At 40.8% G+C, this 12,679-nt stretch overlaps 1 protein-coding gene across 1 annotated transcript in view; it reads left to right on the top strand.

The window, feature by feature from the left end:
• Positions 1-11,125, top strand: part of LOC145413521 (beta-hexosaminidase subunit alpha-like) — a 33,661-nt gene extending 22,536 nt beyond the window's left edge. Inside the window, exons 11-13 of the mRNA XM_080283216.1 lie at positions 4,065-4,179; positions 5,016-5,127; positions 9,127-11,125. Coding sequence (XP_080139342.1) covers positions 4,065-4,179; positions 5,016-5,127; positions 9,127-9,383 — 484 coding nt within the window. The 3' untranslated portion in view covers positions 9,384-11,125. The remainder of the gene's footprint in view (positions 1-4,064; positions 4,180-5,015; positions 5,128-9,126) is intronic.
• The last annotated feature ends 1,554 nt before the right edge of the window (positions 11,126-12,679 follow it).

Genomic DNA, 12,679 nt, shown 5'->3' on the forward strand with positions numbered 1-12,679 from the left:
GATGATAACACAAGTCGAGCACGGTGAAGAACATTGGAAGATAAAGGAAAACTTTAACACTGGGGCCTCAGTAATCTCGAATGTTGTGGCAACTAGGGATAAATTGACGAAGTTTGTGGCGGGAGGGCGGTCAGTGGTCGCTGGTCAGGTCAGAAAAACCATGAAATGGCCAAAAGTAGAAAAACTGGATGAAGCAGCGTACAAGTGGTTTACAGCAAAACGTGATGAGGGCAAGCCTATATCGTGTTTAATGATCGTTGAGAAAGCTAAGTAGTATTGCAAGGATATGGAAATAGACACTGACGTAAGATTCTCTGACAAATGGCTTTGCAATTTTAAGCTTTGGCATAGGATCCTTAAAACAAAACTTCTGGTCATCCATGATGCACAAGGTAATGCTTGAATGTCAGGTGATGTGCTCAAGGATTGGTTTTTCAAGCACTTCGTACCAGAGGTCAAAGCATTCTTCAAAGTGAGAGGGCTCCCTGAACACATCACGACTGTTTTCTTGCTGGACAACTGTAGAGCACATCCCTCTGCACATGAGCTAGTGACTGGAAACATCGCCACTTACTGGGGACGCAGTGGCTCGGAAGTAGAGGGCCCGACTCGTAATCGCGAGGTTGAGAGTTCGATCCTCTGACGGGTCACCGTTGCCGGGAATGATAGAACGTTCCTGTAACCTAGCGGGGCTATTTGGCCATAGTTGCCTAGCACGGGGATTATTAAATCTCCGTATTCGCCACCTACTTGTACTCCAGTGTGACCAGCTTCCAGCCCATGGACCAGGATGTGTGTCAAAAAATGAAGCAGAGCTATGAGAGGTCTTTGGTTTGCAAGCTGGTTAATTCTGATGTCATAGTAAAGGATTTTCATACATCAAGGAACTTAAATGCTGCTATATTCGATGTCGCCCTGGTGTGATGGAGACATTTAGTTGATCATAGAGGAAGCTGTATGGAGATGTGATGATTTATGAAGAGGAAGATGATGATTTTGATGGATTTTGAGTGCGGGCCAAGCAGAACTTAAAAAGATCATGGAGATTATGGTGGTTGTTCAAGCAGATGATCCTAAGAAAATGGCAAGGGACAAAATGTCAGAGTGGTTGAATATCGATGAACAGTTATAGGGAGAGGAGGAAATGACTGATGAACTTTTAATCAAAAATGTTACAGAGCCAGAAAAGCCTGAAGAAGAGGGGGAAGAAGATGATGCGCCAGAAGATAAAGTAACTTGGAAGGAAGCAGCTAGCTACTTAGATTGATTAAGTTTGTAGAACAGAGCAGTCAGTACAGTGGGACTAATGTCATCAACTTCCATATTCTGTTAAATGAGTTCTACAATAAACGAGCGCAGGCGGTGCAGCAAGCTGACATTCGTGATCTGAAGTACATGACCAGGCAGGCAGGTAAATCAAGCGATGGTGACCCTCGGCCACAAACTCACCCTCCTACTGAGCAGCCAGGTAGCCTAGAACCTGATAGTCCAGAGCAGCTATGTAACCTGGAAAAAGCTGATAGTCTAGAGCAGCCAGATACGCCTGAGGCTGTGCATCGGGATAACAGTGAGACTCGCTGTAGTTTTAAAGACTACTGTAGCAATAAGATACAGTAATTTTAAGTGCAGTAATAAATTTAACTGTTGAGAGAAAATTGTGAATTACAGCAAGTTACTGTTGTGTGAACTGAGTGAAAACTAGGTGAATCAAGTGCTTTTTTTCTCTGGGCATTATCTATGGATTTATCTGGCTTGGATGTACCTGCATGCGACCATTCAGCTACACTTTTATGCATTTCCGGTGAGTAAAACAATAACCGATATCAATATAAGTGTTTTTTTAATGATCATGTACATATTTCTAATGTTTTCAGAGGACCTTCCCAATAGCCCGGAAAAAAACAATACTGTACTGTACTGTAGTTCGAAAAAAACTCAGTCCTCTGCCATCCAGATTACAGGAATTTTACTGTATATACAGTACAGTATATATATATATATATATATATATATATATATATATATATATATATATATATCGAAAGGATATTTTGAAAGTCTGATCAATGGGAATGGATCGAGCAAAGTGACTGAACATGACTGGTTTTGGGGGTGTACAGAGAAGGAATGCAGTGCCAGGAAACGTGACACTTGCAGAGGTGAAGAACGATGTGAAGCAGCTGAAAAATGGGAAAGCAGCTGGGGTTGATGAGGTGTATGCAGAGATGATTAAGTGTAGTGAAGAGAGCAGAATGAAGTGCTTGTTGGAGATATGTAAGACGGCATGGATGAGTGAAATTGTGCCAGTAGAGTGGAAAACGTTAGTGCTTGTACCCCTGTACAAAAATAAAGATGAGCAAAGTGAGTGCAAGAATTATTGTGGCACAAGTCTATTGAGTGTGGTAGGGAGGTATATGGAAGAATTATTATGGACAAAGTAAGAGAGAGATCAGAGGTCCTAATGAGTGATGAACAGGGCATCTTTAGAAGTAGCAGAGGATGTGTGGATCAAATATTTGCAGTAAGACAGGCAGTGGGGAAGTCATGTGAGAAGGATCATAAGGTGTTAATGACATTTACGGATCTGAAAAAAGCATACAACATAGTAGACAGAGAAGGATTGTGGAAAGCTTCGCACGTGTATGGTGTAGATGGTAAACTGATAGGCATGTGTAAGGGTAAATAGGCATCTAAGTGATTGGTTCATAGTTAGTGTGGGCTTGCGACAAGGTTGTGTGATGTCCTCATGGTTGTTCAATATATATATATATATATATATATATATATATATATGGATGAGGTGATGAGAGAAGTAAAAACATGAGTAATGGAGAAAGGAATGGCATTGGTAATGAATGGTGAAAGATGGAATATCTCAAATTTGTTGTATGTTGATGATGCAGTGCTGTTTGCAAGTAATTGGACAAGAGCTTGGTAGACCAGTGCAGAGTTTTGAAGTTGTCTCTGAGCTTCGTGCCTTGAGAATAAATGTAGAAAATAGTTAAAGTGATGGTTATTGAGAGAGAAGGTGACTCCCATTGTGATGTTACAGTGAATGGAGAGTGACTGGAATTGGTGAGAGAGTTCAAATACCTAGGTACAGTGATTGAAAAGAGAGGAAAATGTGCAACAGAAGTGGAAAATTAAGTGACACAAAGAAGGAAAGTAGCTGGTGGCATGAAGGCCTTGATAAAAAAAATAGAGGCTTCAGTGTTGCAGCTGCACGATTCTTACATGGACAGTTGTTAGTGCCAACTTTAATATATGTATGTGAGACTACAGAGTGGAATGAAAATGAAAAGTCAAGAGTAAGAGCAGTGGGGATGGAACTGATGAGGAATGTATGTGGAGTACAGAGAGTGGATAGGATACGGAATAATGTGACAAGTGAAAGTTGGGGAGTGAGGAAGTCTGTGGACACCAGAATTGAAGAGTGTACTGAGATGGTATGGTCATGTGGAGAGAATGGATAACAATAGAGTGCTGAAAACGGTATATCTGAGCAAATTGAAGGGGGGAGGAGGCAAAGTAGGCCAAGAAGAAGGTGGAGGGATATGGTGGATCAGTGTGTGTGGAAGAGAGGCATGGAAGTTGGTGAGGCTAAGTGACTGATGAGACCAGGCTGGCTGGATGAATTTTGTGAGGAGAATTGCATAACCAGGGATTTGGCACCCCTTTTTAACGTGACAGCATTTGGACTGACTCTATCAGACAGGTACTGTATATGTGAAGCTACAGATACAGAACATGGTGAAAGTTTTTTGGCCTATCTGAGGGAGCCAGGATTCTGTGGACTTGAATGATGAGTGAATGGAAACATGGCCCAATGAAATGGGCAGACCTAGGCTGTCTGGATGTTGCCACTTCTCACCCTGCCTTTGGGTGGGAAAGGAGGTCTGGATGATGATGATGATGATGATGATGATGATGATGATGATGATGATGATGTGTGTATATATATCGGAATGAAGTGTCTAAATCCTGCCTCACCCCATCTTAAGAAAAGAATGAAGATTGATATGAGGATGAGGATTCTAGAATTCCATCTTTGATCTTTGTTACAGATATCTGGTGTGGCAAGAGGTGTTTGACAATGGAGTAAACATTGCTGATGATACAATTGTTCATGTATGGAAGGATGAAAATGTTCCAGTTGCTTATAAGCAAGAGCTGAAAAAGGTATGAAGATAATTGTTACACTGTTAAAGCATGTTGTTTTGTACTTGGCAGGCAACAGAGGAATGTCATGTATTTTACCAGTACTAATTGCAGTACAGTATATTCAGTCTTGAATAACTGCATCTGGTTAAAGTTGAATCTCTTGTAAATACATACCGGTATACTGGAATAACTATTGTACCAGTATGCTTGAGTATGCAGTATACATATCCCTTGCTTAATGGAATCTTAGGTAATGTAATTTCAGTAAAACAGTTTATTTTTTTTTATGCCCTTTACCAGCTAATGATGGCCATTTTTTCTTTAGCAAATACCCAGAGAGACAAAACACAGTATGACAACTTACCTGGTATATTTTAAAGTAAAATGAGAGTAAGTACTATATGTGATGTGCATAAAATAGTGGCACTGCTGGCAGTCCTGTACAGCAAAACAAAATCCATTTTACAAGTAGTAGTTCATCATAGGTTTGTGAATCAACTTCAGGAGGTTACACACTAGCTCTGATGCTTTCCTTGCTGTTCCAGCAAATGCAGATCATAAATATGAGACTGAGTACAAGTTTGTGAATTTGTGCCATGACATACATTCTTTTTGCTTTAACATGGCCCAACATGACCATCTCTTAATTGTAACATAATATTAGCATTACAGTATGATGCTAGTCACAAAGAAGTCCTGTGGAAAGGATATAGAACTGTAGCATTATCTTGCCTTGCTCCTGAACTACATGAAATAACCTGCAAGGGTTGAAAAGTTGGGCCAAGTTAAGATGAAAGAACTGTCAGGACTGCCTGTGCTCAGTGACTTATGTTGATTCTGATGTCTCTCTGTAGGTGACTGCAGCAGGGTACCGGACCATCTTATCCTCATGCTGGTACCTCAACTACATCAGCTATGGGGTTGACTGGTATAAATACTATGAGTGTGACCCTCAGGACTTTGATGGCAAGTATTATGTCCTGACATGAATTCTGCGTCACCTTCACTGCATAGAGTATATTTTATACATGACAGTGCTTAGGCATAACTGTGTTGATGTAATAATATTTATTGTTGTCAGGATAATGCTTCTTTTTATGTCATGGTCATCATTATCAGTAGTTTGAGTCTTCATTGCCAGTTGGTCTGGTAAGCTGAGGCACTCCAACCAGATGTAGCTCATGGAGATGCACTTTCAAGGACTGGTTGCAGTTTATTGCTGACATAATACTGCCCAGAGGCAAGTGACTGAACACTTCCACCTTAATTATCTGGACTAGGTAGCCTAGCCCTGGGTCCCAACATTCATGATGGGGCAATACTGGATTGGATATTGTTGGTCACATAGGACCACTCAGAGGCAAGTGACTGATCACTCCCATTTTAATTGTCTGGACTTAGTAGTCTAGCCCTGGGTCCCAACTTTCTTGATGGGGCAGCACTAGATTGAATGTTGACGGTGACTGATTCCATTGCAGGATGAAGAACTTTACCCTTTCTTTCTCCAACATTGGTTTTAGTCTATTCTCTCCCAGCTTAGCACATTGTGAGTCTCATCCCTTCATCTGCCTTTCTCTTACATTTCATTCCTGGGCAACTACTTCATAACAGTACCTGCATGGTTCATCAGTTACATGTTCTGTGGAACACATGACCTGTATATGTCTATGTCTATTTCTGTTCTTTAACTGCAGTGATTCTTCAACCAGAACATTCATTCATCATCCAGTCCTACATTGCTCCATGAGTGTAGGAGCCCAGGGCTAGGCTAGTTGGTCCTGACATTTAAGATGGGAGTCACCAGCCTCACTCATCCCTGAGTGGCATTACGTGAGCAGTAAACCCCAACCAGCCCTTGGATATAAACCTTCGCTGACTCAATCCAACTGGAGCACCGTAATTACTCACTAAACCCCTAGGCGACAAAATTTGGTTATATGGTTACCACCCAGTGTAGTAAATGGTTTCCTGGTGTACAGGAAACCATTTGGCATGTCACTTAGTGTAGAGTCACCCACAGGCAGATGGAAGAGGAAAGAATGAAGGAAAGAAAGACAGAAGAGGGAGTGTAAAGTCACCTGTAGGCAGAAAGACGAGGAAAGAATGAAGGAAAGAAAGGCAGAAGAGGATGGAAGGAAAGAATGATGGAGGAGAGGAAAGGGCAGACACTCAAGAGCACCACTACATCGAGTGAGTGGATGGTGAGTGCCTCCACCTACCACAATATCATGATAAACAAAATCTTGAATGAAAACAAAGATATCAATGAATGCCAAGATGTGGATAGGTAACTTCCTTATGCAAACAGGCCTTAAGGTGTTTTTGTAACAAAGAATCTACATTTCAATACATTATTTATGTTACTTTAACCATCCTAATCTGAATTTATGTAAATATTCTCAAGGCATAAGTGATAATGTCTAGGGCAGGTGGTGGTACTATCAGAGCACAGGTAGTGTGGCCTTATGCAGTTTGCCACAAGGGTGTGGGAAGTAGCTCCATATTGTCCAGGGGGGCGTGGTAGCACAGTGGTAGCGCGCTGGACTTGTGATCGGGGGATTGCAAGTTCGAGCCTCGCCCGGGCTGCCGTGCCGGGAGGGGTAGCTCCCTCCTGTAACCCTAGCGGGGCTATATAGTCCAATACAGGGCTTAGCTCGGGGGAACTCCATTTCTCCCATTTCCATATTGTCCAGTGTTTGTGATAAGTGGGTGCATAAGAGATGTGGTTTTAGAGGTAGGCTGCACTATGATGTGGCATGAAAATGAAAAGTCAAGAGTAAGAGCAGTGGAGATGGGAAAGCTGAGGAATGTATGTGGAGTACAGAGGGTGGATAGGATACGAAATAATGTGATTCGCGAAAGATGTGGAGTAAAGAAGTTGGTGAACACCAGAATCGAAGAGAGTATACTGAGATAGTATGGTCATGTGGAGAGAATGGATAACAATAGAGTGGTGAAAAAGGCATATCTGAGTGAATTTGAAGGAGGGAGGAGGCGAGGTAGGCCAATGAGAAGGTGGAAAGATATGGTGGATGAGTGTGTGAAGAAGAGAGGTTTGGAAGTCGGTGAGGCTAGGGAACTGACAAGAGATCGAGCTGGCTGGATGTAGTTGTGAGAAGTGCATGATCAGGGATTTGGCACCTCTTTTTAACGTGGCAGTGTCCGGATTTACTCAGTCGGATACATTTATGTGAAGCTACAGAACGTGGTGAATGTTTTTGGCGTATCCGATAGAGCCAGGATTCCTGGGGCTTGAATGATGAGTGAATGGAAGCGTGGCCCATTGGATTGGGCAAATTTGGGCTGTCTGGACATTGCTACTCCTCACCCTGCCCTAGGGTGGGAAAGAAGGTCTGGATGCAGGGTGGGAAAGAAGGTCTGGATGATGATGATGATGCAGAATAATGCTGATTTTGTGCAATGTGTGGGGGAGAGCATACAGAAGAAGTGAGGTATGAGGGGAGTAACCATGCTGGATAGTCTCTCAAGTGTGTGTGGAAGAATTTTATTAGGGGGACATACTGTGTACTGGAGATGGGACTGGAGCTATGGTAAGGGTGAGGAGTGGTTAGAAGTTCAGGGAGTAGTTGCCCATCCTGACACCAAGAGGGCTCTTCCTGTGCTTAGGGGTTACAATGCAGTACATGTTTGGAGTGTAATACTGAATGGTATTGAGATTTGGGTAGTAAAATAGGAGGATGTTTTCAGACTCAAACATACAGGTATGATAATGATTAAATGGATGTGTTGTGTGTCCTTGAATGACAGGCTGGGGGGAAGGGGGGGGCTCAAGACTGTAAACGACAAGTCAAGGAAAAGGATGGGAGTTTAATTCACTGTACGGTGATGAGAAGAGGTAGATGCAGATGGTTTGGACATGTGGAGGGGATGAAAGATGACAGCCAAGTATGGAGGGTGGGAGGTGTGAATGTTGAGGGGTAGATTTGCAAGGGGCAGACTGAAATAGACCTGAGACAAGGTCATAGAGTGTCACCTCAAGGATAAGGGACTGCCAGAGGTTGAGTAGCATGGAGAGCTACCATTTGGTGACCACTGATGATGCATGCAAGCATGTTGGAGCCTTTATTAAGGACTTAGGCTATATATGGCAACTAGTGAAAAACATCAGCAAAACTGTGGCTTCTTGCCCAACAACTTTTTTCTTTTGAGTAAGGAAATGAGGTATGGAGGATGATGAGGTTTGGGATTTGACAGTAAATTGAGCTGGTTGAAAAAATCTTGTACTGAAGATTGTATAATGAAGTGATGTTATTGAATTGAGTAAATGACAGGTGGTATTAAGTGGGTTAGTGTGGATGTTTATAACTATGGGTTGGAGTCAGTATTGAATGGCGATTGAATGAAACTCTGACACGTTCAGTTGGGCACTCTTTGGGTTAGCTTGTCTTTACCCCCCCCCCCTCATGGCTCCTTAGACCCCTCACCCCATCCTAGCTATCTATCTATAACCAGACGCTATAATCCCGTAAGGGGTGGCCATTTGTCTTCGAGTTAGTTGTTTATAGATGGAATAAGTCAAGATTATGATTTTTAAAAAAATAACTAATAGCCTCTACATGCTTCTACACCTACCTTCAAAGTGCACTGATCACTGCAACTCTGTGGTTTTTCTAAAACCTTTTGTTTTCAGTTTATTAATCCAAATTTCTCAACGATCTTCAGCTCACATTCATTTTGCACTGCTTTCAGTCTCTTCTTATACTTTGTGTACCCCTTTCACCATTCTTCAAGGCTCCTTTCTGCATAAGATACAAAAATTATATGACTGGTCCTCAACATTGTCCTCTCTCAACTTTTTTTGTTAATGCTGTCAAATACCAGTATCCTCACAAGCACAGTGCATCAGGCTGCTTTCAACAGTCACTCAAATCTTTGTATATTAATGTTTTGTCATAAATCCAAATTGTCATTTATCCTTCTTTCTCACTTTCTTGTATGTACCAGGAACTGATGAGCAGAAAAAGTTGGTTCTTGGTGGTGAAGCTTGTGTGTGGGGAGAATACGTTGACCGCACCAACCTTATATCCCGCACATGGCCCAGGGCGTGTGTTGTGGGTGAGAAGCTATGGAGCGCTTCCGAGCACACGGGCAACACCAGCAAAGCTACACCAAGACTGGAGGAACAACGCTGTCGTCTGCTGGGCCGAGGTTATAATGTGGAGCCTCTTTGGCCCTCATACTGTGAAGATGATATAAATTAGTTTGAAGAAAATTGAGAGAATATAACTGACAAGGGGATCTGTATGTACTTTGATAGCTTATTTTCAATTAAACTGCAACAGCAAATAATATCTGGCATTACACTAGCTTCTTAATATGCTGGACACTGAATTTTTAATCAGCTGGTAGGTCTGACTGCAGAGGGGATGTGTGAGACTATGAGTACCTAACTATTCACTCCACATCAGCAACTCTGCTTCAGGACAGAGCAAAAATTTGATATCTGTAACATGCAGTTGTTTCCTTGCCTCCCCTCCCCTCCCCTCCCCCCCCCCTTTCTTTCTTTCTTTTTTTTTTTTTTTGGACGACTCAATATTTGATACATTTATTATTTGAAATCATGACTTTTTTTTTTTTTCAGGGAACACTGGTTGCCCTTGCATTTTAGGCTATCTGCTAGTATGGAGAAAACATATATCAACACCTGTCAGAAACAATGCACAATACTAATGCTAGCACTGATTTCAATACATAACTGAATGATGTTATGGGGAGGGGGGAGCCTAGATCCTAGTCCCTGTACTTGATGGGGGACTAAAGGACTGGATGATGGATGAGCCATTATGGTGATATACTGTGCTTTCCTTACACTGGTAGTATAAACTCCTGCCGTGCAAAAATAACATCTTTTAACCATACTGCTTGTCAGATAATGCCTGAATACCAATGCAGTATGCACCACATATTATACTGTACTATTTTTGTAATTTACACAATTGCAAATAGTGAAATAATAATAAAAAAAAAATGCACTGAATAATATAGTAAAACCTCGATATAATGGACTTCAATAGACCAGAATTCGCTTTTATCAGAATCGAGGAGCTACCGGACTAAATTCCTACATATTGGAAAATGTCTGATAAAGCCAGAAGCAGTCCGGACTGCCTGACCACTTCAGCTATGTTCACCACAGTAAGGCAAATAAAAGACATATTTGTCAGTGTACAGTACAGTATTATTATATATATTATACTATATGATTAATGTAGTGAAGTTATAACACAGTACAATACCGCAATGATAGTCAAAATAGTTTGAAAACCATTCATGCTATCCGGACTAATGTCTGATATATTGGAAAAAGCCCGGGTTGGCAGGGGGAAGTCCAGATGTCGCTTTTATCGTAATTTTGCATTTTTTGGAGTAGCATGGGCCCCAATTAGTCCGTTATAGTGAGGTCTTCCTGTACTATGTAATTTACACAACTGAGAAAAAAAAATGCTCTGAAGGTTCTTCTGCAGTAACTAATAGACTGATTTCATGGAATTATATCTATCCCCATTTCTAAGGTTATCCAATTAAAATTTACATCAGTTCATCAATAGAAACATTGTCCCATGCAGTTACTAAGCAGACATTTCATTGTGCATGTAGTCCAGAATGTGCAAAATAAGAGGACATATTACCACTGAATATTTATTATACATCCCACAATATAATAAGTTACTACAATATACCCTACTAATTGTTAAGAAGACAAAATATAATGTTGGGGAAGTGATTAACGAAGTCTGTATCACAAATATTTACACTAAGTTATTGGCATTATGTAACAAGCACGAGTAAATGAACATGACACAACTTATAATGATTCAGCATTGCAAAGGAAATTAAACTCAAGCATGTGCACACAGCCTTGTACACTCTACCTGAGGCAAGACTGTAAGATCTTGGAGAACTGACTGACTATTATTATTTCCCAAACCCAGTTCCCTCTCAGGACCCCCTTCCCCCTCCCCATGTTATTTACTTGGGTAGGCCATGAAAGAACAACCTCCTAGCTCTTTTGCCTCCCCCCCCCCCCCCCCCGGTAAAAAAAAAAAAAAAAAAAAAAAAAAAAAACACTATTACACATCATACGAAGACAGTATAGGTCCAAGCTGTAACAAGAGATCAGGTCATTTGTGTGAAAGTATTTGTTGAACATGATTTTTTTTTTTTTTTTTTTTTTTTTTTTTTTTTTTTTTAACCTTCCACATTAGAATACTTGAACATGTGGCATGTTAAAGCAAGTATTGGAGTACTGTACTGTAATCAAATTACAGTACTATCATGATGTGAGAGAAAGTTATTACATGCAGGAAATTCTGAGGTAAATGAAGTTTTTCAGATCATGTTAAAACATGAAGTGTACACGTTGGTCTGCCCTATACCGTGTTTTGGACTATGATAAACTAGCCTCTGACTCCTTCGCTTTGTCAGAGGTAGTAGGGGATTTATTTTATATACAGTATGTCTCACTCATAAGGGAAGGAAAAATATTGTCTAATAGGTGGTGGCACTAAAATTTACATGTAAAACAAATCTTATTCAGCAGTTGGTAAATCTTGCAAAACACTCATTCCCAGCATTAAATATTAATCTAAATAATAAGCTAATCAATGCATCTTCCTTATCTCCTAATTACCAACATAAGCAGACCAATATGCAAGAAAACCCTTGTAATCAAATTAACCCTCTGACTGTGACATTACCTTTCAGTTAAATAAAACAGTGGTGTTAATCTGTATGAAATACTGTATGTAAATGAATGCGTGGATGTGAAAAAGTTAATCAAGGAAGGTTTTAAGCCTCTTACAGTCACAGTCTCTGAATAAAATCACCTAAGTGCTGCCTAAATAAAATCATGAAGTTCAAACACTGCAATCAATGGGTAAAGAATTGGCATACTACAGAACAGTGGCCATCAGCAGGGATAGAAAATATTACAAACAACTGGACTACATACATAAACAATCAATTATAAGGTAGCCTATCTCACTTGATAACATTCTACTAAACATACATACATACATACATCATCTAATCCTGTGTTGCCCCATGAGGAGCGTAGGACTCGGGGCTAGGCAAGTTGGTCCTGACATTTAGGATGAGAGTAACCAGCCTCACTTATCCCTGGGTGGCAGTACATAAGCAATAAACCCCAAACACCCTTGGATATAAACCTGCACTGGCTTGATCCAATTGGAGTGCCTTAATTAGCCACTAAACCACCAGGCACCATAATCTGGTTATATGGTTGCCACCCAGCGTAGTAAATGGGTTCCTGGCGTACAGGAAACCATTTGGCTTGAACAATTTAATAAATCAATTTTAGATATAAAGTACATAATATACAGTACAAATATATATGGCATATCTATATTTGGGCTGTCTGGACATTGCTACTCCTCCCTCTGCCCTAAGGTGGGAAAGGAGGTCCATATATATATATATATATATATGGCCAAGTTCAAACCAATACATAAACAACCCTACTACATCTCTAGCCTAT

Source organism: Coenobita brevimanus, chromosome 96 (genome assembly GCF_032717465.1).
Source record: "Coenobita brevimanus isolate Jiangsu-jjx chromosome 96, ASM3271746v2, whole genome shotgun sequence".
NCBI lineage: Eukaryota > Metazoa > Arthropoda > Malacostraca > Decapoda > Coenobitidae > Coenobita > Coenobita brevimanus.